The following is a 27,441-nucleotide window of genomic DNA, read 5'->3' as shown; positions in this document are numbered from 1 at the left end:
CCTTCTTGAGCCTATAAATACGAATCAAAAGGCTCAAGGGAGGGAACTTTTTGATCTTTGAATCTTGAGAGAAAATTAGAGTGTGATTATTCACCAAAGTTGTAATTCTCTCAAGGCTTGTGAAACTCGTGAACCCTAGTTCATTGATCACAGTATTAGGATTCTACATCAATAAGAACACTAAGTGGACGTAGGTCATTACCATCTAATTGGGGCCGAACCACTATAAATTGTTTGTGTCATTTACTTTTCCATTTGAACTTCTTCTTGTTTTCATCTCATTTTATATCGTTTATCTGACTCCGTGTCGTTGACCAAATTGAGGGTCAACAATATCCAATCGCACCCTGGATACAACTCAACTTCAATCTCATCGAACAACTCATCGTAATATTGACCCATCCGACTACCTTCCACACCATTTTCTTCATCTGCATTTGTCGGCAATACAAAATGGTCAACGACATCTCTCATCTCATCTATGTCTTCATTCTCCTCGACTACCTCATCGGGACACCTACTTCCGCTCCCCATGGTAATCCATTGTTGATATTTTGCTTGAAAACCCCAATCAAATATGTGAGCCTCCACCGTATCCACAGTTTGCAATCTAGCATTCAAACATCTAACACATGGATATGGGATCCTCTCGTCACAGTGTACGTGTTCTTTCTCCATTCTCAAGAAGGCTTGGGGACCGTTCCAATAAGCATCGTCATGACGATTTCTCCTTATCATCCAACTCTTATCATTCGTCATCTATGGTACAAATGTAAAATATCATTAAGTAGAATTGACTATGTGTGTGTAAGTGTTCTAATCCACATTTTCACTCCACTTTTAAAAGGGTAAAGAACCTATCCCATTAAGGTTTGTAGTATACATATAATTTAATCTACACTATTTTCATTGTTTCGTTTGTGTAAAAATTTCGATAGCACCTCCTTATGGTTCTCATAAGTGGACAGACTAATATTAAGTATGCCCACTTACGAGGACAAATAAGGAAACATATACCAAAATCTCTACTAACGAAAAAATAAATGAGTAATAGATAAAATTATGGGTATAAAACAAACCCAAACTATCCATGCAGACACATAGCGTCCTGGATAATTCGGAGAAGAGTATTTAAGGCTTCTTCGAACAGGTCTAAGACTTTTCATGATTAAAAATAATAAAGAAAACATTATCACTAGGTGATAATTTATAACCCTTTTATCATATCTTTGGTAATACAATTTTATGACCAAAGAGAAAATAACAAAATTAAAATATTTTGTCAAAACATTTTATGATGTTTTATGAAGTCTTATGATTAGCTCAAATTATGATGTCACACATTTTAAAATTATTGTAAAATGTTTAAAATTAAATGTTAATATATAATTACCTATGTATTTATGAAGTACAACTTAATCGAGTTTAGTTTTATTCAATTCATATTGTAATTATTATTTAATTATCTTCAACTTATTTAATTATTAAATTAATAATTTTATGATTTACTTATCTTATTAATTATTAAATCAATACTTTATTATTTAATTATCTTATTAATCAAGAAATTAAAATTTTATTATTTACTTATCTTATTCCAAACTCCAACACCCGACCCCATAACCCCAGACCCCTGACTTCGACCCCCAACACCTGACCCAAAACCTCGACACCCGACCCCGACCCTGACCCCCAACACCTGACCCCAAAACCCCTGACCCCCGACCCACTAACCACGACCCCCGATTGACAAACCACGACCCCAACCCCCGACCCCAAACCCCCAACCCCGACACCCAACACCTGACCCCAAACCTCGACATATTATTAACCAAAATCAAAAAATTATATTCCAAGTTCACATATTAAATCTACATACAACCAATATTTCTAAAATTTCCAATATTAAATACAAATACATACACCCAAATTAATACATACATAGAACAATCTATAAAAACTAATACATATTCACACACACACACATATATAGATATATCATATTAAAAACAATAAAAATAGAAATTTTCTTAAAAACAAACATTGGTATATACTGTGCACTAGAGACTTGAACACCAACAACACTCCAATATAAAGCTTTTCTTTTCTCATTCCACAAACAAAAACTAAAACAAAAGTTAGTGAATTAAAATCAAATTAGAAATTTATACACATATACCCACACATATACACACACACATATATATATATATACAAATTTGAAATTTAAATAAAAAAAATTGAAAAAAAATTAAAAAGAAAAAATCAAACCTTGTTTGCCTCTGTACTGGGTTCGCTTGGTGTGGAGGTGACCATAGTGGTGATTGTGTGGGAGTTGGTACGGATGTGGAAGTGGTGGAATATTTTTTTAGGGATTTAGGGCAAAATTGGAAGGAGAAAGAAGAGGGAAAAAGAAGAAGGGGTCTGTGAGGGTGGTGGGGATGGCAGTGGTGAGGTGGGCTCGGGTGCGGCGACGGTGGAGGGCTCGGGTGGTGCGACTACAATGGGGTTTTCGGGTGGGTTTCTGCGTGAGAAATGAGGAAGGGGACAAGTCTGCATCGTGTATATCAAGCCCACTTTTAGTGGTGACGGGAAATTAAGTAGTCGTTGCTGATGTGTAAACGACATTGTTTTTATCTAACTTAAATGATATCGCGAAAAACATTATCGGCGACCAGTCTCCACTAATAAAATCATTGAAAAAAATACTGCTAATTTTCCCATAAAAAATTTATCTCCAACATTAGCGGCCGCTAATAATTTTTAAATATTTGACACAACAATTAGCGGCGACCAATTCTCACATTAGCGGCGACACATCGCCACTAATAATGACTGAAAATATTTGGGTAATGGCTATATTTATCTATGGTAACAAAAAGTCGACATCGCTAATAATTATGTTATTTTTTGTAGGGAGTGCAGCAATAAAGGAGATTTAATTATAGAAACCTAGCTTAATTAATTGATGTGTACGATTCTAACAGATTAAGATTGAGGATGCAGGTAAAATGTTCACCCCACCTGGACGTTAAACTTTCTGACATATGCATCGGCACATCTGCAGCTCCAACCTACTTTCCTGCTTACTACTTTAAGAACGAGGACATTAAGGGAAATATAAGAGAATTTAATCTTATTGATGGTGGTGTTGCTGCCAACAATCCGGTAAAAAATAAAACAAAAATCCAGACTTTATTCCCAACAATAATATATGTATATATAATGATGTTTTTAATTATTAAATGATGATTGAACAGGCATTAGTAGCTATAAGCCAAGTGACCAAAGAAATCTTTAACCAAAATCCTGACTTTTTCCCAATAAAGCCTATGGACTACAGTCGGTTTTTGGTGATCTCAATCGGAACTGGGTCGGCGAAGATAGAACAAAAATACAATGCTAAACTGGCAGCCAAATGGGGCATCTTCAATTGGCTTATTAATGATGGTTCGACTCCTATAGTGGATGTCTTTAATCAGGCTAGTGCAGACATGGTTGACTTTCACATTTCTGTGGTATTCCAAGCCTTACACTCTGAGGATCATTACCTTCGTATTCAAGTAAGTTTATATATGCACATTTTTCTATTTCGAATATATAGAAAACTCCCAATTCTAAATTATATAAGTATCTATTTATTAGTTGGATATAAATTGAGATGATCACTCAACACTAATATAATTTTTAATTAATTAATTAAAATAAATTAGTAGCAAAAGTATCCAATAAATTGGATTTTTTTGTGATTTAGCACCCAACCATGTGTTTCTGTAATTACTCGTTCTAACAAAGCCGTCAATTGCTGATGGCTATACAAATAGCGTATTATCATTGATCCATATAATTTTTTAAAAATATATATTTAAATTGATTTCAAAACATAAAAAATTAATTTAAAACATTTAAAATTTTAAAAATAACAAAATATATTTAAATTAATTAAAAATTAAATCTTCTTTACTCTCAGACTCTCTCTCCCCCTCAATGTCTTCTTCCTCCGACTGATTCGTTTTCTTCATCTTCGATCTACCATAGTACATCGGAGCCCGGAGCTCCGTTCGATGCACGCACGACTGCTATGACTTCCTGTTGACGACGCCAACAGAACCCTGGAGCTTGGAAGCTCCGTTCATCTTCTCGGTCGGTCCCCTTTTAGGCGGAGATTTCAAGGCTTCGTTGGCGATCATGGAGCTTGAAACAGAGTCTATCGTTGCCAGGGATCGGATCATCATGTTGAGAGGAACACGAATCTGGCTTTTGGCCATCGCAAGAAGCGATAGGCATTGGAGCACGGATCCCTCTCTCTTTCATTTCCTATTCTGTTTGGTTGCCAAAAAAAAATGAAAATAAAAAAGTAATCTGCATCAAAGAATTTGTTTTGTTATTTGTATCAATGAAAGGTAGATTTACAATTACCTGCACACAATTTTTTTGACTTTGAAATTTTTTGTTTGAGATTGATATTACATGGCAACCATGGATGGTGGTCGACCAAAGAAAAAACAATACTATAATTAATACTTTTACAATTTTTTAATTGTTTTCATTTTATTTTTTAATTTATTTATATATTTCAATTATTTTTAAAAAATATTATGAAATAGATGAATTATATTGGGCCACGTGTAGATAATTAATATTTTTAATTATTTTGTAAATTTTAAATGTTTTTCTAATTAATTTTTTATGTTTTGAAATTAATTTACATTTATATATATATTTAAAAAAAGTTATATAAGAAAAAGATAAAGTTGTAAATAATTTAAATATATATTAAATAAATAAATAAGGTGTCTTAAAATAATTGATGGAACATGGAAGAATAAAAAATTGGGGCACAGATTTTTTTATAATCCGTCACTAATTAACGTCTCTGTCAGGTGGGACTTAATTTGATGTTGAGTACTTTTCTGGCAAAATAAAATATTTGGTGCTAAATCACACAAAATCTAAAATATTAAGTGCTTTTGCCATTAATTAAAGAGCAGTAACGAGCAGCTGGATTGTCTAATTTTATTGGGTTTTGTAAAAAAAAAATAATTATCTGATGGGCAGTCAATTTTCCCGTCAATCAGTTAATAGGCAATTATTGCTTCAAGAGATGAAAAATATTTTTCCTAATTAAATATTATATGCATAAATATATATGGATTCGTAGTTATTTTTCCTAATGAAATGAAATAAGTTGACGCCACAATATTAAAAAATTATCGTGATTTGGTATGTGTACGTAGGATGACGAACTGGTGGGAAATGAGTCTTCTGTTGACATTTCTACAGAAGAGAACATGAATAAACTTGAGCAAATAGGAGAACAGCTTTTGAAGAAACCTGTGGCTAGAGTAAATTTGAGCACAGGCTTAGCTGAGCCAATCGATAATGGTGGTTGCAGTAACGAGGAAGCTCTCAAAATGTACGTTAAGTTAATTTTGAATAATATTGCTTCTTTCAATTAATCAAAAAGTAGTCATATTAGTTCGTAATTATTATTTTTTAGAAATATAATCACTCTTAAAGCATAATTTTAAAAGAATGTTCTATTTATTTATATGTTTGCCTTTAGTGTATACGGTATTTGCCTACACAAATAACTATCCAGAGATTCATTAATATAATGATTATATGTCATGATTATGTACAGGTTTGCAAAATTACTATCATCGGAGAAAAAGCTCAGAGACACAAAATCACGAAACGCAAAAGTGAATGTCGTTGCGAGTATATGATAACTCGCTAGCTTTGGCAATTTCAGGTCGATCTATAAATACGAAAGAGGGATTACATTCAGCATATAAATATAAATAAACTAATTAAATAAAGAAAATGTATGTTATGGCTGTGTAAATTTAATTGTTTTATTTTCTCACCACACCGATCACAGACATCTACGTGTAAACCATGTTTAAACTTCACCATCTACGGATATATGCAATAGTTTGCTTTATTTTATTTATAGCATTTATTAATTATTTTTATTAAATTTATATAAATATTATATATAAAAAATTAATATAAACATATTAAAAAAAATTAAACCAATATATAATTTATAGTTTTTATTAAAATATATATAATTTAATAACCTTTTCAAATATAAATGATATTTTTTTTAATAAAAATTAAGATTATGTATTATATATTATTGTTATAAGGATTTTTTATAATATTTAATTTATATTAATATAAGTGTTAAATATCTAATCTTATATTAAATATTATTATAATAATCATATTTTATAATATTTGAATTCATATTAATCTAATTAGTAAAAAATTAAGATTATATATTATTATCATAATAATATTTTATATGATTTGAATTTATATTAATATTATTATTAAATATTTAATTTTGTGTTATATATTATTATAATAATATTTTATAACATTTTAATTTGAATTTATATTAATATAATTAGTAAATATGTAGTCTTATAATAAATATTATTATTATAATAAAATTTTATAATATTTAAATTTATATTAATATAATTAATAAACATCTATTTTTAATTAATTTTAAATATATATATTCGATTAAATATTGTTAAAGTTAAAAAAAACCGTTAAAACAACAAAAATCTAAAAAATTTGTTACCTACACATTTTTTATATAAAAATATATTATTATTAAATTTATTTTATTTTGAAACTTATTATAAAAAATGTGTAAAATTTATATTTATATTACGTAATTTAATGTTTTTTGTACGAATGATCCATTATTTGTTTGAAAACCCAATTAAATAAGTGATTATTTGAATTTGTAGCCAATAAAATTTTTCACAATAATATATTGTAATATCATATGAAAATTAAAATTATTGAAGGATTTATAAGAAAATATTTTCCACCAATTAATCGTCGCAAAAATCTAATATAAAAATAAAATAAATTTTTATTTACAAAGATTATATTTATCGAATTAAATAAGAGGAACTAATGTGCAATTTTCCCACATTAAGTAATCAATAACTCTTTTCAAGTTTTAATATATTTTTTTTCTTTTACTCTCATTCCAAACCACTAACTCCTTTCACCACTACTTATAAAAGTCCTGGACAGGCCAGCCCTGTCAAGATTGGGTACTTTTTGACCACGTGTGGAGCAATCTTAGAGGCAATCACTATTGACCTATTGGAGCCCGTCGGGATTGAATATGAGCAGGTTTTCTCGACAATACTCATACGACCCACTGAGATAGGGTTTTCAGGGAAATTTAATGATTTTCTATTTTCTCTTGCTATATTTCATTGATTGTATCTTGTATTTACAACAGACCTAGACAATTTACAGCAGATAGACAGATTATAGAATATATATATATATTTGATAACATGTTATCTAAATATTACCAAAAGACTCATAGAAAGTGTATATATGTTGTGCATATAAATTAAAATAAGTTTGACAAGTTCATAGTTATTAGCCTATAAACTAAGCTAACTAAAAGTCTAAGCACAGTAATCATGCCAGCATATACTCACTGAAGTAACTACTACAAAGAAGGCTTTTTAGGGCTCGCGGGGCACGAGCCCTCTATTTGAGAGCCTTAAAAAGTGAGGTTTTTTAGAGCTCACGGTGGTAGTCCTAAAAGAATATTTTTAGGATTCACATTGCGAGTCCTAAAAGAATGTTTTAGGGTTCGCATTGTCTTTAAGTAAAGTTTTTAGGACTCTCTTCACATGCCTTAAAAGAATATTTTTAGGACTCGCAATATGTGTCTTAAAAGATCCTGTTGAGTATCTTTAAATAAAGTTTTTAGGGCTCTCTTCGAGTGCCCTTAAAAGTTAATATTTTTTTAAAAAAAATGCAGTTACATTTTTCATTTTGATTTAAAAAATATATCGCATTGAGTGTCCAAAATGTATTATATATGTTAGATTTCTAAAATTTCAAAAGAAAATACTACAAAAAATGCCAAAAAAAAATTAAAAGAAATTTAAATTTCTCATTAACATGTATTGTACACTAGCTTATAACATCTTTCATTTTGCTCTAACCAATTGTAAAAATGACATTGCCTATTCTTCTCGAACTTCGCCAATTTCTTGAGTAGTATATGGTTTGTCAGAGGTGAACTGGAAAAACAAAGAATCAAAACTTTAATTGAAATTATATTAGTAGTAATAAATTCAAAGCATATAGAAAAATTATACTATATTTATATTATGAGTTGTATATTCATTGTTACATGATTCGACAAGAAAGGTTTGATATGAGGGGTATTTATACATTCTTCATCTTCCTCATAACATAATATCCGCAGTTGATATTGTTTGATTGTTTACGACACAATATAAAGATTGGTAATACATGTACAAATCTTAGTATTAAATATCTTAAACATCTTTATATATACATAAACCCATATACAAATAGAAACACACCGTAGGTTGGAAATACATTACTCTCGCTCAGCGTTTGTTGATCTTTTAATGTGCTTTAATTCTTTATGTGAAATACATCTCAAATGCATCATGGATGATCTCCTTGATGGTTCTCCTATTATCTAATGGTGCATTGAGAGGATCAAGAAAACAACAATAATACCAATTGGGATACAATAAAAATAACATCAAATGCTCCCTGTTGAAAGAACAAGTATTACAAAGTTTTTAACTTTAGATCCTATTTTTTTTTTGTATCAATGAAAAACATATTAATTAAACTTACCCATAGTTATAAGGCATAACTATCCAATCACATAAAGCTTGAGCATGGCTATCTGCACAAGTCACGAAAGTAGAAACCTTATTCAGATTCATAAACAACAACGATCCTCTCTTTTCATCGTCTAATAATAGATCCTGGTACAAAATCCTACCAATAGATATCATTAATTAAAAAGAAAAATAAATAATTGATGATAGAAAATCCTTACAATAAATATTATTAACTTCATATAGAGCATACCTCATGTAGAAGACAATGCATGATTCTCCAATCATCTCCTTTCTACAAAATTCAAGTATTTCATCCTGAAACAGAGCAAAGTACTCACAAGCATGGCCAAACACATCAAAGCCAATGGACACTTCAACGACATAATCATGTTTAGGCTAATCATTGACGATTTCATATACTTGTCTTAACTTAGGCGACAATGGAGATGGTTGTTGCACCTCTTGTGACAATGACGCCTTAGGTGCTCGTTTTGGAACTAGTTTTTGTGTTCGTGGTGCTAATGGTAGAGAAGTATTTTTCCAAGCTTGCTTTCCTGTTTTTTTCACGACCTCCTAATAAACCCATAACAAATAATTATTAATGAAATAAGTAAATAAAAATTTAATAGTCTTAAATAAAATAATTACCTGTGTCGCTCCATTGAAGATGACTAGCGACTTGGGCCAACATATCAAAGTCTCAATAGCTTGTTTGAGTGTATAAATGTCACTGGTAGGGATCTGGTTAACAAGTAGAGCATCAGGTTGGTCAGCAAACTCAATTGCAATGCGGTAGTTTTCTCCATGGATGTCTGTGCTATTAGTAACCAGAATGTATCCCCTACCAACGATGTTGGCGATAGACCCTAATGCAAATTATCATTCAATCATTTTATCCTGCACATATTTGTAAATTTTTATGTATAAATATGTTATACAAGTGCAAGATTTTAGATTTTAAAAAGATAAAGTGTACGCCCTAATTATCCACAGGCTATTAGCGAGCTGAGAAATGGCATAATTATATATCAGCCACGTGGATGCCATGTACCCGGAGCTACTGTTACCAGGTCCCATCTCTTTAGCTCGAGGTAACCAACGACTTACTAAGGTTACTAAGGAGTCAGGTCAGAAGTATGGACACCGCGGGCTAAGAAGACATCCAGCTCGAGGTACGAGCTTGAGTTGGCGTCTGTGACCCCTTATTCAGTCAACCACGTAATGTAAACGTGCATATATTAGACATCACGTGTCTGATATATCCTTGAATTCTCGGACACACAGCATAAACGTGCGTATTCAGGCACCCACGACTGGGTCGGGCCTTGCGGCCCATTATCCCCCTTACCTATTAATTAGACCACATTTCATTTGTCAGGTTTTAGGAATTAATCATGAATGTCACATAAGTGACATGATGGGTAAAAAGGTCACGGGATGACCCCCCTTGCCAACCCCGAGGTGCCCTCTCCTATAAATATGGAGACCCTAGGAGTTGCAAAGGGTTGGATTCTATTGTGTAAAGAAACACCTTGTAAAGAATACCAGAAAGGTACCAATAATATTGGCTGGTGGAGTAGAAGGATTTTAACCTTCGAACCACCTAAAATGATATTTGTGTCACCATTTTATTTTAAGAGCATTCATCTGTTGCGGTTCATTACTTAGCACTAATCCCACTCTCTTATTCTATTAATTATCTGTTGGCGAAGAACCGTGTCAACATAAAGTTATACCTGATTTGAGCCAGGAGTGGGGATAAACAGAGGTGCCTCCTTTGGTTGTGGGGGCGGGTGGTGCTAGAGGTTGATGCTGCGATTACGGTGATGCTTGATGAGATGGTATCACCTGAACTATGGATGATCCATAGTTTGGCGCTGACGCATGAGAAGATCCTCCAAAGCCACTATGTTGTCCTTTCATCTGTTCCATAAATTGTCACATCATTTCCTCTTGTCATTTTATCATTTCCTGCTGTTGTTATATTATTTCTTCTTGTTGACGATATTTTTCTTCCATCATTGCAAATCGAGCGTCAACTGAGGAAGTCTCAAGTTCTTTTCCCTTTGTTATACCCATTTTTAGGCATTTATGACATTTAAAATAATATCAATTATAAAGGGATGATGAATGGAACATATAGCCTTCCGGTTTCACAAAGTACTAAGTATTTTTTGTTCTCACAAAGCACAAAGAAGTTCCTGTTCTCACAAAGTACAAAGTACTTTTTGTTCTCACAAAGTACTAAGTACTTCCTGTTCTCACGAAGCACAAAGGAATTCCTATTCTCACCAAGTACAAAGTACTTTTTGTTCTCACGAAGCACAAAGTACTTCCTGTTCTCACGAAGCACAAAGTTCTTCTTGTTCTCACAAAGCACAAAGTACTTCTTGTTCTCACGAAGAACAAAGTACTTCCTATTCTCACGAAGCACAAAGTACTTTTTGTTCTCACAAAGCACAAAGTACTTCCTGTTCTCACAAAGTACAAATTACTTCCTGTTCACACAAAGTACGAAGTACTTCCTGTTTTCACAAAGCACAAAGGAGTTCCTGTTCTCACAGAGTACAAAGCAGACTACCAAGGGCTAAAAGAAGGGATTTGGTCATGTAGCCACATCCTTCAACCTTTGTTCGCACAAGGAAAACCATTACATGCTAACAAGAGGATCTTGTTCATTCAACACACGAAATCCATGCTAACTGAGTTAGTAAAGGAGTACAGAGTTGTCATTTATACAAATATAAATGTATTTATGTTGTAATGTATTATTTGCGGGCCAAGCCTAATAACTTAGGCCCATGATCTAATTGTAATCCTAAGCTCCTCACTATAAATAAGAGGAGATGTGATAGAAATAAGGGGAGGCAATCTATAATGCCAAATATCCATTCTTGCATAAATAGTCCTTATATAATGTAAAGCGAAGGAGGACTATAGAACAACCCACGACGCAGGTTCGCCGAAAACTATGGTTCTTCAAGCTTAAATATTAATAAAAGTGACTGAGTGGACATATGTCATCTTTTTGGGGCCGAACCACTATAAAATATGATATATTTATTTTATCATATCTATATTGTTGAATCTATGCTCTTATGTTCTCAAGTTTATGAAAAACGGTGTCAACACCCTTCTGCTTACTGGATCGTGGGGTTTTCCAGAACTGGCCATGCATTACACTGAGCCCAATGGCCCGCACTCGCCCTCTACTCTCAGGGGTGTCTAATGCCATAGTAAGCACATCCTTAGACCCATCAAGTTCAAATTTTCCATCACTCATGAGTTGACTATAGTGCTCTTGCAAATAAAATATAAAAATATAGTTATTCTCATTAAAACTAAGTAATCCAATCATATAAAAAGTAGCACACTTACTATGTTGCGAGCTACGTTTGTTGCCTTGGTACCAATCAACTCACCCTTTTTGTTAGAATTTCCAACCAACCACAACTGTGACCTGTCGATTTCAGACACCTCGAGTCCAAAATTTTGTTGTTGAAGCCTTTCCGCTGCCAACAAATACCCACCTCGTGACATATGGTGGTCATGTTTCTTTTTTTTTTTTTTTTGACGATCTTGATGTATTTTTCTTTTTTTCTTCCAATCATCAGTCAGATGGGAAGCACAGAACTCATCCCATTCTATTTTAGTGATCAACTGTGAGTAACCACTTGACATTTTGAACGTCTTGATGGTTGGATTTGCATATAGCTTATCGTGGATGCATACTTTAGTCAGATAGGATTTGAATGCTCTCCATCGTTTTTCCACCCTTGACATAATTTTGCCTTTTGTTTTATAGACTATGTCAAACGTAGCCTACAATTGAAAACAATACGTATCGTTAGTCTATATTATTAATACAAACAACATATATTATAGCGATAGAGCAAATACCTTAATGATATCCCAAAAAATTTCTTGGTCTGATTCTTGGACTTTATCCCAACTTGCGTGTGTGATTTAAGCACACCTCTTTATAGTTGATCCGATCATTGACCCTAATTTTGATCTCATTGTACCGATCGCTTGTCCATATTCGTTGAGTTTGATTGTTACCTTAACACCTTCACTTCGCATCTTGGCTATGTCGGGCATGGTACATAGACCTCTACCAGATCCCACCTCCTCTATACCATCATCATCATTCTCCTCCTGACCAACATCGTCAAGTTCAGGAAATAGGCAGTCATCATCAAGTCAAGGAAGTGGATAATCATCGTCAAAACCTTTTGGATCAGCCATGGAAATATCTGAAAAGGAAACGATGATTAACAATGTTAATAGAAAATCATCAACATAATAGGAAAAACAAATATATAATGAATACAAACAACTATTATCATGTTTAAAATATCCAACATTAAGAAGAAAAAAAAACAAGTCAACATTTATCAACTTATATGATCAACCCATACACCGTCACCATCAAAACACAAACAAATATCATCATCATCTACACCATCATCAATATGGTATTCGGTAAGTTATGGTTTAGGAATTGTGACATGTTGCTGAAGGAGTGGTAGGCCATTTAGATCATTTTCTTTGTCTCTCCAATCTATCAGTTGAGTAGGAACTACAGCTAACCATTGCTTGTCTGATGGATCATTCACATAAAAAACTAGTTTGGCTTGTGTTGCCATTATGAAACGATCATTTTTGTGCCCAATTCAACAACTAATGTAAAACCTAAATCATCAACCTTTTCTCCCTTGTCACTTTTCACCCAATCACACTAGAAGACTGGTACTCTAGTTGTAATATAATCTAATTCCCAAATCTCTTGGATTACTCCTTAAAATGTCATATCACACTCTATAGGATTTTTGTCCTTAGAACTAGAGATTTGCACAGTTTTTGCTACAATAAAAACTCCACTATTCTTTAAGGTTCTTACATTATCTCGTTCCAAAGTATTGAATTGAGTACCATTGACGATGTATGATGGATACTTAAACACATTCAGAGAAGAACCAAGGGAAATCCACTTAACTATGTCCGACACATGACTTGATGTTTTAGTCACTTCAATTGCAACCTTTATTATAAACAAAAAAGGAAATAAAAATTAATGGCATGTCATGCAATCAAAACAAAAGATATAAAATTATTTACCTAAATAAATACCTTGTTCTCTAACCAAGTACTAAATGTACAATAGTGTTCATCTTGGATCCATTTTTGGTTCTTTGACATAGATGGATATTTTTTTTCGAATCCAAACGAAATGATCCCTTCATAAATGTATAAAAAATTAGTATGAATCAATACAAATATCACAACAATGTTTTATCATATCATACTGCCAAAGATAACTTACTTGATGTAAGGTTGAATCTCATCAATGTTTTGCAATACAAGACAGCGTGCTTCGTGTCTTTCATCTTGACTTATATTGAGCATACAACACCACCTTTTTAATCATAATCACCATTACTTTTATCTAATGTAGATTGATCGCCCACGCTTGCCACATCATGCAAGTATTCAGAACAAAATTTAATGGATTCTTCTGCAATATAACATTCGGCAATACATCTTTCGGGTCTACTTCTATTTCTAACACAACTCTTAAGAATCTTCATGTATTGCTAAAAGGTATACATCCATCTTAGGTAACACAGGTCCGCATAGTTTAATCTCTCTAACCAAATGGACTGTAAGATGCACCATTATGTCAAAAAAAGAAGGTGGGAAAAATCGTTCCAAGTAACACAAGATTATTGCAATCTCCACTTGTAAATTGTCCAACATTTACACATCAATTGTCTTACAACACAAATACTAAACACATCCGTGTGATTATCTCTCGAACCTTTTTAGGTAGCACAACAAGAATAGCCACAGGTAGAATGTGTTGGAATAGGACATGACAATCATGAAATTTCATGCCAACCAAATTCAAATTCTTCATATCCACCAATGTTCTTATGTTTGAAGAATACCCTTCTGGAACTTTAATATTGTATAAACAACTGCAAAGTTCTATTTTCTCATCCTTAGTGAGTGTGTAACAAGTTGTCTGTAAAAATGTTCTCTTAGGGCCAACTTTTGGATGTAGCTTTTTTCGCAAGCCCATTGCAGCCAAGTCTTTTCGAGCTTTAATGCCATCCTTACTTTTACTAGAAATATTTGACAAAGTTTCTATTAGACTATCACACATATTTTTCTCGATGTGCATAACATCTTAATTATGTCGCAAAAGTAATTGTTCCCAATATTCAAGCTCAAAGAAAATTGATTTTTTCTTCTAAGGACTTGTAGACTCATCTCAGTCTTATCCTTACCAACACCTTTTCCACAACGCTTCCTCTTCTTAATTGGAAAAAAAATAGACTTTCCTACCTTAAACTGAATTGCAGAAACTTTATTAAGTACTTGATTCCCAGTCAAAGGTTTTGGAGCCAACCCAAACTCTTGTTCACCATTGAATGCATTTTTCCAAGTTCTAAAATAATGTTTATGGGGGAAGAATTTTCTATGTTCCATATAGCACACCTTGCAGGAATGTTTCAAATATTGAGAAAAGGTCTTCTCCTCACAAATAGGACAAGCTTTGTATCCTTTTACACTGGAACCGGATAAATTTCCATAAGCGGGGAAGTCATTGATTATCGCTTGAAGGGTAAAATCTTCTTTTCGGTATGCGTCATAAGCCCTAACCCCTTCATTCCATAAAGTTTTCAATCCATAAATTAGGGGAGCTAAGTAGATGTTAATATCGTTACCAGGTGGTTTAGGTCCTGATATCAGCAAGGTCGATAAGATAAACTTCATCTTCATACATAACAATGGTGGTAAATTATATATGACTAGTATAACAGGCCAACAACTATACTTACTACTGAGAGAGTATGATGATTAATCTCGTCCGTAGAAAGAGCTAGACGAATATTTCTAGGTTCATTGGAAAATGAATGTAACGCCCTGCATAACCAAAACCGTTACACTGTGTGTTTAAAATAGTGCAAGACTTGCTAATCAAGTCATTTGAATAAAGATGTGATCCTAAAGTCATCATCAAGTTAGGGTTAAAAGATTTTGGTCATAAACAGACAATTTTCATTAAAAATAAATGTTTAGCACATGGGATCCCAAAAACAGGGTTTAAGGGAAAAATTTACAAACTTCCAAAAACAGTTATATACAATCAAAGACCACTATAATGGAAAAATACACGTTTTAGATTTCTGTCCTTGTACCATCCCTCGGCCGTGGCAGACGAGCAGCTGACAATGTACACATCGCCCCCAGAGCTCTCCAACTCATGGTTGATGCATCTTACCCTTGCCTTTACCTGCACCATGTAGCACCCGTGAGTCGAGGCCTAACAAGAAAACCATAACAGCTTAGCAGACAGATAATCAGTGATGACAATCAATGAATCATAAGTCAATCATCCATATATTCGACTAGTCATAAGCATCAGATTAACAACAGAAAACATACTTATATTCAACTGTTTATCACAATCATAACATAATATTCAGGGTCGACGCCCTTAGGCTGCACCCTCTGTTTAATCCACTGACTCCGGTCGCTTAGGCCGAGTCCAGTGTTTATCTAGCTGACCCCAGCTCTCAGTGGCCGAGCCACGTCCTGTGTGCAAATTATCAGCCCCGACACTTTTAGGCCGTTCATTTCATGCTCACATGGCATTATTACAGTTATACAGTATATGTATTCAAATACAGGGAATCTCAGTCCCAACATAACCACACAAGGGTGTAGTTTTCTTACCTTTAATTCCGAATGAAGAAAATGAAATGGTTCCGAGCACGATCCTCAGCCCCGAGCCTTGGCGATAAACCTAGTCATAGTGTCCAATGGGGAATTTTGAACTTCCAATCCAAATAAAATACTTAAGAGACAGAAACTAGCACCCGGGACCTCAATTTCTACTAAACCGGGTAGTAGAAATTGTCCCGAGCGCCTAGGTTCGAACCGTCGAGCCTTACCAATTCTAGAAACAATTCTAAGGCTAAAATCCCCAGGCGGGCCGAGACTTGGCTTAGTGGGTCGCGACTTGCCCCCAAGTCAGAGAGCAAGTACCCAAGCCAAATGGGAGGCGGGTTGTGACTTGGCTTAGTGACTCACAACGCGCCCCCATCTCAGAGAGCATCCCCAGGGCCAAAAGGCCACATGCGCTGCGGCGCCCTAGGGCTGGGTCGCGGAGCGCCTCCTTCAAACCCAGAAATTATGGGTTTTCTCCTCCTTCTTCCCAGCCAAGAACATCTAGAATTCAAGCCAAATATACCTCCCACTTCCAACTAAAACACAAGAGCGAGTCCATGACTCTAATATCTAAATTCCAAGCATGTTATAACACAGAAACTTTATCAAAACGACCAGCAATTCCCCAAGAAATCTTAATCAACACACTAAAATCCATACCCCAACTCAGCAACAATTTCATCACCTAAATACCCAGAGTTATACATGTTCTAAGCATTACAACTACTCAGCTTAAATTCCACCCTATCAAGCTAAACTCTTCAACAAATTAAAAGACTAGAGCTTACCTCAACAATGGCTGAATCCTTTCAAGTTCCAGCTTAATTCCTAGCTTGAATTCCCCTAGCTTTCCTTCTGTTTTCTTTCAATCTCCAGCTCAATTCCACAACTTATGTTCCTTCAATTTCCCAATTCTCAAAGCTTCAACTTCTTCAAGAGTGGGAGAGAAATCGTGAGAATAAGAGAGAGAGTGCTTGAGTTGTTTCTACCCCTTTCCGTCTTAATCCCAAGTAACTTATGAGTTTATCCCTTGATAGACAAAATAATCTTTTGCCCTTCCTTGCTATACTAAATCCTTTAATTATTCTAATGGTAAATTAGTCCTTTTCTCCCAGTTCCCACTAACTCCTCAAATGTTCCTACTATTTGCCACTAATCCCGTCACCCAATTAACTACCAATTATTTATTCAATATCTAATAATTCCCAAAATTTCCTCTAAATTCCCAAAAATACCCCCAGGCTCCCCCAAGCCGGGTATTAATCCCCACCGTAACTATTTCGCCAATCCGCTCACTAGGACTGTCTCGAGCCATACGCTGCAAATATATCCACATGATAATGTGGTCTCAACAATTTATCACATATAATCACATTTATGCCCTTATAAGCAATAAAGGAACCAAATGCATATCTAATACTCACAAACATGCATGTCACATAGTCATATAATTATATTAATCATGCATCTAAACATTTAAATCACACATATACCAATTATGCCCTCCTAGCACGCTAATCAAGGCCCTTAAGCCTTATTAGCAATTTTGGGTCGTTACAACTATCCCCTCCTTCTGAGAATTTCGTCCTCGAAATTTACCTAAATAACTCGGGATACCAATCCCACATTGCTGACTCAAGCTCCTAGGTCGCTTCCTCGACCTTGCTATTCCTCCATAACACTTTGACTAGAGGAATCGTCTCTTTCCGTAGAACCTTGTCTTTCCTGTCTAAGACTTGAACCGGCTGCTCCTCATAAGACAAATCTATCTGCAATTCCAAGTCCTCATACTTCAACACATGAGTTGTATCTAAGACATACTTCCAAAGCATAGAAATATGGAATACGTTATGAACTCCTGACAACGACGGTGGCAGTGCTAATCTATAGGCCACTAGCCTGATCCTCTACAGGATCTCAAAAGGTCCAATAAATCTAAGGCTCAGCTTGCCTTTTCTCCCAAACCTTCTCACCCCTCGAAGTGGTGAGACTCACAGAAACACATGATCCCTTACCCGAAAGTCCACGTCCCTACGCTTAGGATCAACGTAGCTTTTCCGTTTGCTCTGCGAAGCGAGCATTCAAGCTCGAATGTTCTCGATAGCCTCATTAGTCTTCTGAACCATGTCCGGTCCAAAATACTTCCTCTCACCCATCTCATCCCAATGAATGGGTGATCTACACCTCCTTCCATATAACATCTCATATGGAGCTACTCTAATGGTTGATTGATAACTATTGTTATATGAAAACTCAATCAACGGGAGATACTTACTCCAAGAACCCTCAAAATCTATCACACATGCCCTGAGCATGTCCTCCAATACCTGAATCTTCCTCTCAGACTGTCCATGAGTCTGAGGATAAAAGGTCGTGCTGAATTTCAACTGAGTCCCCATAGCCTTTTGCAATCCACTCAAAAACTTAGAGGTAAAGATAGGATCCCGCTCTGACACTATAGACTTGAGAACCCCATGGAGACGTACAATCTCCCTCATATACAACTCTGCATACTGATCCACAGTATAGGTTGTCTTCACTGGGAGAAAGTGAGCTGACATGGTGTATCTATCCTCTATCACCCACATTGAGTCATGCAGCCCCACTGCCCTGGGTAAACCTCCCACAAAATCCATCGTAATGTCCTCCCATTTCCACTCAGGAATACCTAAAGGCTGTAGCAACCTCGCTGGCTGCTGATTCTCAACCTTCACCTGTTGACAAGTTAAACACTTGGCCACGTACTCCATCATATCCTTCTTCATCCTAGGCCACCAATACAATGTTTGTAGAGCCTGATACATCTTCGTGGTGCCTGGATGGAGTGAGTACAACGTAGTATGGGATTCATCGAGTATCTCTCGTCTAATCCCTATATCAGTCGAGACACAGTTTCGACCCTTATATCACAATAATCCAGTCTCTGAAATAGAATAATCCTTAGCTACTCTAGCTAAGACCTTCCCTCTAACTTCCTGGAATTGTGCATCCACCGACTAGCCCTCTTTAATCTACCCTAGCAGGGTCGACTGTAAGGTAATATTGGCCAACCGGCCCACAACAAATTTTATCTTCGCTCTAGTCATTTCTTCTGCCAACTCTCTCGATATCTGTGCAGAATTAAACAAATGTCCCAAGCCCCTCTGACTCAACGCATCTGCCAATACATTGGCTTTCCCTGTATGGTAAAGGATATCACAATCATAGTCCTTCACCAACTTCAGCCAACGCCTCTGCCTCATGTTAAGATCCTTCTGGGTGAAGAAATACTTCAAACTCTTGTGGTCGGTGTATATCTCGCACTTCTCTCCATATAGATAATGTTGTCTCACCTTCAGTGCGAATACCACCGCTGCCAATTCCAAATCATGGGTAGGGTACCGCTGCTCATATTCCTTCAGTTGTCGTGATGCATAAGCTATAACCTTCTCATTCTGCATCAACACACAACCCAGTTCCAGTCTTGATGCGTCACAATATACCACAAAATTTCCTCCCTCCGAAGGAAGACTCAACACATGTGTTGTATTAAGCCGTCGCTTTAATTCCTGAAAGCTATTCTCACACTTGTTTGACTAGAAGAACTTTAGGTTCTTCCGTGTCAATTTTGTCATCGGTGCCGCTATCTTCAAGAACCCTTCCACAAACCACCTATAATAACTTGCTAATCCAAAGAAGCTCCTAACCTCTAAGGCGTTCCTTGGCCTCGACCAATCTCTCACTGCCTCCACCTTAATCCCATTCTCACTAACCATATGTCCAAGTAATGTAACTTCTGATAGCCAAAAACTCACACTTCTTAAACTTGGCATACAACCTGTGCTCTCACAATCTCTGCAAGACCTGTCGGAGATGCTACTCATGTTCTACCTCTGAACTGGAGTACACTAGGATGTCGTCGATGAAGACAATCACAAACTGATCCAAGAAGTCCTTGAACACCCTGTTCATTAGGTCCATAAATGCTGTTGGGGCATTGGTCAAACCAAATGAAATGACCAGTAAATCATAATGCCCATACCTCATTCGAAAGGCCATCTTCGATATATCCTTATCCTTGATCCTCAGCTGGTGATAACCAGAACGAAGATCAATCTTCGAAAACACAGTCTTTCCCTGCAGCTGATCAAACAAGTTGTCGATCCTTGGTAAAGGGTATTTATTCTTGATGGTCAACTTATTCAACTCCGTGTAGTCTATACACATTCTCAGAGTCCCGTCCTTCTTCTTCACAAACAAAACCAGAGCACCCCATGGCGAGTAGCTAGGCCTGATAAACCCCAAATGAAGAAGCTCCTGTAATTGTATCTTCAATACTTTTAGCTCCGTCGGAGCCATCTTATATGGTACCCTCGACATTGGCTCTATCCCCAGCGCTAACTCAATGATGAACTGAATATCCCTGTGCGGCGGCAGCCCTAGTAAATCCTCAGGGAACACATCCAAGAACTCACAAACTAATCTGGTCTCTCCCGGACCTGTTGGCAAAACTCTGGTAGTATGCACCGCGCTAGCTAGGAAACATATACAACCTCCCTGTAATAGGTCTCTAGCTCTCAATGCTGATATCATGGGTATGCATGGTCCCTACACCACACCCACAAAAACAAAGGGATCCTCTCCCTCAGGCTCAAAGGTCACAATCTTCTTCCTGCAATCAATGGTAGCCCTATATCTGACCAGCCAATCCATCCTAAGAATCATATCAAAATCCTCCATACCTAACTCAATCAAGTCTACTAATAGCTCCCTACCATCAACCATCACTGGCAGTGCTCTAATCCACCTCCTATACACCACCAGTTCCCCTGTGGGCAGTATAGTCCCAAACCCTGCAGTATAATACTCGCTATGTCTACACAATCTATCAACTACTTTACTAGAAACAAACGAATGCATAGCACCAGAGTCAATCAATACAGTAAAAGGAGAGGCAGCGCTAGAAATCTGACCTGTCACCAAAGAGGGACTAGCCTCGGCCTCTGCCTGCGTCAAGGTGAACACTCGAGTTGGAGTCAAGTTTTCCACCTTTCTTGTTTCCTCCTTTTTTGCTGTTGGGAAGTCTTTCTTGAGGTGTCCCACCACCCCACACACATAACAAGCCTTTGCCCGACATTCGCCTAGATGGCGCTTCCTGCACCTCGTGCACTCTGGGTAGCTTCTTCATGTCTCACCGCCTCCCTGGCAGCCACCTTGAACACTCCGGCCCCTCTTATCAGGGCCAGCAACAGTCGAAGTGTCAGGGGTCTTCCTCTTCAGATCACTGGAGCTTCCGCCCCTATCAGACCCTGAATATGGAAGCACCGCCCTGCGAACCTCTCGTCTGGCAGAGTTCTCCCTCCAAATCTTATTCTCCGCCTCCTCCGCTGTAAGAGCCTTCTCAATAGCTTGGGCATAAGTCGTCCCACCAAGTACTGTTGTAATTCTCATATCTCGGGCTATCATAGCATTAAGCCCTCTAATAAATTTGTCCTTCCTAGCTGCATCAGTAGGCACTAGGTATGGTGCGAACTTCGCAAGTCTGTCAAACTTCAGGGCGTATTCTGTAACTGTTATATTGCCCTATACTAACCCCACAAACTCATTTACTTTCACTGCCCTAACGGCAACATTATAGTACTTCTGGCTGAACAAGTCTTTGAACCCATCCCAACTCAGAGTAGAAATATCACTGGTCTGTGATGCCACTTCCCACCAAATGTGGGTATCCACTTTTAGCATGTAGGTGGCACAGGCCACCCTGTCATTACCTTCTACCCTCATGAAATCTAGGATAGAAGTTATCATCCTCATCCACTGTTCAGCCTTCAGTGGATCTGGTCCCCCCTCAAAGGTTGGAGGATGCTGCCTCCTGAACCGCTCATACAAGGGCTTCCAACTGTTCCTAATCTCAGGTGCCTGAACAACTAGTGCCACAACAGGTTGCAAAATAGGTGTAGCACTCCCTGACGGAGCCTGCTATCTCAGAAGACGGATCTACTCTTCCTATCTCTGTAACCGAGCTTGCATGTCTGCAAGTATCTGCTGCCAGTTCTCAGGGACTGGCGAATGGTTCTGGCCCTAGTCATCATCTCTAGCCTCAGTCCCTGTGTCGGCTAGTCGTATAGATCGCCTTGGATGCATATCTATCCAAGTTTATTTGCAATCAACGACTCAGCAATCAAATAATGATGACAGGGTAACAATCTTTCCATGATCCACCGTTGGAACTCAACAAACCACAAGCAATCAAAATGCAAATAATCATTCAAATATTCGCTCACACGCAACAATAATGCTAATAAGCGTGCCTCATTATCATCACACAACAGTCAAGGGCCAGGCCCTATCAGTATCTCATGCTTCCTATTAATCATGTAGTAAAGCATTTATATTTCATTCAAGCACTTAAGCATATAATCACATGTATACAATTACCAAACACTGAGTCAAGCTTGTCTTTAGCGGTGAGTGTACATGTCCAGCCAGTCTTCATGAACCCTTAAACCTAGACCGCTCTTATACCAAGTTGTAACGCCCTGGATAACCAAGACCGTAACACTATCTGTTTAAAATAGTGCAATACTTGCTAATCAAGTCATTTGAATAAAGATGTGATCCTAAAGTCATAATCAAGTTAAGGTTAAAAGATTTTGATCATAAACAGACAATTTTCATTAAAATAAATGTTTAGCACATGGGATCCCAAAAACAGTGTTTAAAGGACAAATTTACAAACTTCAAAAAACAGTTATATACAATCAAAGGCCACTCTAATGGAAAAATACACGTTTTAGGTTTTTGTCCCTGTACCATCCCTCGGCCGTGGCGGACGAGCAGCAAACAATGTACACCTCACCGCCAAAGCTCAACAACTCATGGTTGATCCATCTTACCCTTGCCTTTACCTGCACCACGTAGCACCCGTGAGCCGAGGCCCAGCAAGAAAATCATAACAACATAGCAGACACATAATCAGTGATGACAATCAATGAATCACAAGTCAATCCTCTAGATATTTGACTAGTCATAACCATCAGATTAACTACAGAAAACATATTTATATTCAATAGTTTATCACAATCATCATACAGTATTCAGGGTCGACGCCCTTAGGCTGCACCCTCTGTTTAATTCACTGACTCCGACTCGTTTAGACTGAGTCTAGTGTTTATCTAGCAGACCCCAGCTCTCAGTGCTCGAGCCGCGTCCTGTGCGCACATTATTAGCCCCGACACTCTTAGGCCATTCATTTCATGTTCACATGGCATTAGTACAGTTATACAGTATATGTATTCAAATACAGGGAATCTCAGTCACAACATAGCCACGCAAGGGTGCAGTTTTCTTACCTTTAATTCTGAATGAAGAAAATGAAATGTTTCTGAGCACGATCCTTAGTCCCGAGCCTCGGTGATAAACCAAGTCACAGTGTCCAATTAGTAATTGTTAACTTCCAATCCAAATAAATACTTAGCTTACGTGAATACTTAGCCCCGAGCCTTGGCGATAAGCCAAGTCACAGTGTCCAATTAGTAATTGTTAACTTCCAATCCAAATAAATACTAAGCTTTAAAACTACTCAGCTTAAATTCCACACTATCAAGCTAAACTCTTCAACAAATTAAAAGACTAGAGCTTACCTGAACAATAGCTGAATCCTTCTAAGTTCTAACTTAATTACTAGCTTGAATTCCCCCTAGCTTTCCTTCTGTTTTTCTTCAATCTCCAGCTCAATTCCCCAGCCTATGCTCCTTCAATTTCCCAAGTCTCAAAGCTTTAACTTCTTCAAGAGTGGGAGAGAAATCGTGAGAATAAGATAGAGAGAGTGCTTGAGTTTTTTCTACCCCTTTCTGCCTTAATCCCAAGTAACTTCTAAGTTTATCCCTTGATAGACAAAATACTCTTTTGCCCCTCCTTGCTATACTAAATCCTTTAATTATTCTAAGGGTAAATTAGCCATTTTCCCCTAGTTCCCACTAACTCCTCAAATGTTCCTACTATTTTCCAACTAATCCTGCACCCAATTAACTACCATTTATTTATTCAATATCTAATAATTCCCAAAATTTCCTCTAAATTCCCAAAAATACCTCCAGGCTCCTCCGAGTCGGGTATTAATCTCCGCCGTGACTATTTTGCCAATTCGCTCACTAGGACTGTCTCGAGCCATACGCTGCAAATATATCCACATGATAATGTGGTCTCAACAATTTATCACATATAATCATATTTATACCCTTATAAGCAATAAAGGGCCCACATGCATATCTAGTACTCACAAACATGCATTTCACATAGTCATATAATTATATTAATCATGCATGCCACATAATCATGCATCTAAACATTTAAATCACACATATAACAATTATGCCCTCCCAACAGGCTAATCAAGGCCCTTAAGCCTTATTAGCAATTTTGGGTCGTTACAATGAAGGCCATTCAAAATCCACTGTTTCCCACGCTGGTGAGTCAGCAGGATGTCTAAGTCTACCATCCTTTATTCTCTCATTCGCATGAGAAGTCAAATTCTTAGCACGATCAACATTTTGATAAAACCGAATCAAACGAGGAATTGGAGGAATATACCACAAAACTTTTGCTAGTACTCCTTCCTTAACTTCCTCTGAATTTCTTTTCTTTTGCCATCTGGACACACCACACGGAGGACACAAATTCTCATCTACAAGGCTATTCTGATATAATACGCAATCATTAGAACACTCATGTATTTTTTCATATTGCAAGCCTAATGAGCACATAGTTTTCTTAGCCTCATAAAATGACATGGGCATCTCGTTTTCTTCAGGCAATAAATCTTTCAAAAAAACTAACAATTCCGTGAAACTTTTATCACTCCATCCAATTTTGGCTTTCATATTGTACAATCTAAGAAGGGCTGACAACTTTGTAAATTTAGTGCAACCAGGGTAAATCGGCTTTTCAGCATCATTTAGAAGATTTTCAAGCTTAATGGGATCTACTTCTGATTCATAATATCCATCATCAATCATTTCATCTAAATTATCCTCATGATCAAATTGCCTATAATTCTGAACTTCATTCATCCTAGGAGGGTCCAGAGTAACATGAAGCTCTTCACCATGCCAATACCATATTTTATAACTTTTGTCTATTCCGTGGAAATATATGTGCTCTTTTATCATTGTGGTAGTCTTTTTTTTTTTTTTTTTTTTCATATTTCCACACTTACTACAACGACAACAAATATAGTTTGGATCTTTGACATGATCCAAACTAAATTTAAGAAACTCATCGACCCCTTTTATATATTCCACTGACAACCTATCAGCTGACATCCATGCCTTTTTCATATTGTGCCTATTTTCTTTAATAAAAAAAAAATACAAATTAAGAAAATAAATTAAACATACAAAACAAAAGTAAGTATAAAAAAAATCTACTGAAAATCAAACAACATATCCCCTAATTTACTAGCCTAGCCATTTGTCACAATCTACACCAACAACTTAAATAAATTAAACAACACTCAGGTTTTCATCCATATATCATCGCAGATCACAGAATTTTCAGAACTTACTTCACTAAGACATGCAAGTTTTCAACCTTCCATTATCACCGCAGCACACAGAATTCCCAGAACCTACTCCACTACGGATGAATATCTAAGATATTCAAACTCCACTAAAGTCATACAATTTCTATTCAAAATTGTAAAAGATTGAAAATTAAAAAAAAATCAAATACGACATACCTCTTGCAATTACCTACCAATCCAATGTTTTAAGACCAACCAAAATATTAACCTAAACATTAATATCAACATTATAAAAAAAGAAAAAGGTTAGATGTTGACATTTTAATTTTAAAAAGTGCACATAAATATAATTTAAATAGTAAATCATGTTGATTCCTAGAGAGCTTATACAATGTGTTTCAAATCACTAATTATTTTATTTTTAAAAGGAATAACTAAAATATTTTATAAATCATAAACACATTATTTTATAATTGTTAAATAATTAGTAATAAATAGAATAATATTCATGAATGTTTCCATAACTTTTTACGAGAACTACTCTTCACACTTGTTTTTATCTCTAATCTTTTCTTTAACCTTATTCCATTGATCCTAATTACTTTTTCTCTAGTATTTATTCTAGAATAAAACCAACCAACAAAAAAAGATATATAACTCATAATACAACAATAAAATTTTTAATTAGTTGAAAAAAATAAAGAAATATCTTCAATCAACAATTACTATCAATTATAAAAATAAAGATTTAAAGAATGTAGGTTTCATATATAACTATCTATTATATACTATTTCTGTAATTTTTGGATTTTTAATAATTGAAACTCAAAAATTTACCAAAGAATTAATTTAACATAAACAAACTCAAAGAAAATACTTACCCACTCAATATTAGAAAATAAGATACGTCAATTTGAAATTAGGGATTTCAAATTGATCCAAATCCTAAACACATACAAAAACTAAAGTTAAAGACAATAAACATATTTTAGAAAGAACATTTAAATATTAAATGAACGTAAAACATTATTAATCAAAGAAATGAAAAAGAGAGAAAATATACCTGCTGCCGCCGACAAGGTCCTGCACTGCCGCCGTGGCTGAGAAGCCCAACTGCCAAGGATGCCGTGGTCGAGAAACCCAGGCGCCCAAGAACCCGTACGTGCGTGGTCGCTAAGATCTCCTGGCTGTCGGTTTCAAACCCTACCGAGACCCTTAATCCTTTTCTCTCTTCTCTTCTGTGTGTGCTGAAAGTGATGAATCCCTAGAGCTAAAAGCTCCAATTTGAAAATATAAGAAATTTTTATCATTTTTTACTTAAAAGTTTTTAGGGCACACTTGGGAGCCCTTAATACTCTTTTAGGACACCCAAAGTGAGCCCTTAAAAGTCACCACTCTCAAATTTTCTATTCAGGTTTTTTAGGACTCACATATGTTTTTAGGACACTCATTGCGAGTCCTAAAATGTGTTTTTTAAGGCTCTCAATGAGAGTCCTAAAAACTCCAGAGATATTTTTTAGGACATACATT

At 36.0% G+C, this 27,441-nt stretch overlaps 1 protein-coding gene and 1 long non-coding RNA gene across 2 annotated transcripts; one reads left to right on the top strand and one right to left on the bottom strand.

Moving 5' to 3' along the window:
* Window positions 1-3,000: 3,000 nt before the first annotated feature.
* Window positions 3,001-5,937, top strand: LOC133806086 (patatin-like protein 2). The gene is made up of 4 exons (XM_062244222.1): window positions 3,001-3,168; window positions 3,261-3,563; window positions 5,238-5,416; window positions 5,645-5,937. The coding sequence occupies exons 1-4, from the start codon at window positions 3,001-3,003 to the stop codon at window positions 5,727-5,729; spliced, it is 735 nt and encodes a 244-aa protein (XP_062100206.1). The 3' UTR covers window positions 5,730-5,937.
* Window positions 3,845-4,507, bottom strand: LOC133806783 (uncharacterized). Its single transcript, XR_009879083.1, has 2 exons — window positions 4,420-4,507; window positions 3,845-4,322 (listed from the first exon to the last, which is right to left on the bottom strand). It is a non-coding gene; the product is annotated as an uncharacterized LOC133806783 (long non-coding RNA).
* Window positions 5,938-27,441: the final 21,504 nt, after the last annotated feature.

The sequence above is a fragment of the Humulus lupulus genome, chromosome X (assembly GCF_963169125.1).
Source record: "Humulus lupulus chromosome X, drHumLupu1.1, whole genome shotgun sequence".
Taxonomy (NCBI): Eukaryota; Viridiplantae; Streptophyta; class Magnoliopsida; order Rosales; family Cannabaceae; genus Humulus; species Humulus lupulus.
Note: the sequence above shows the minus strand (reverse complement) of the source record. Positions and strands in the feature narration are given on the sequence as shown.

What these genes read in the sequence shown, in the direction of transcription:
- LOC133806086 (XM_062244222.1), top strand. Translation starts at nt 3,001, where the DNA reads ATGCAGGTAAAATGTTCACCCCACCTGGACGTTAAACTTTCTGACATA. An exon ending in GTGTTGCTGCCAACAATCCG is followed by an intron (nt 3,169 to 3,260) that starts GTAAAAAATAAA and finishes ATGATTGAACAG; the next exon opens with GCATTAGTAGCTATAAGCCA. An exon ending in ATCATTACCTTCGTATTCAA is followed by an intron (nt 3,564 to 5,237) that starts GTAAGTTTATAT and finishes ATGTGTACGTAG; the next exon opens with GATGACGAACTGGTGGGAAA.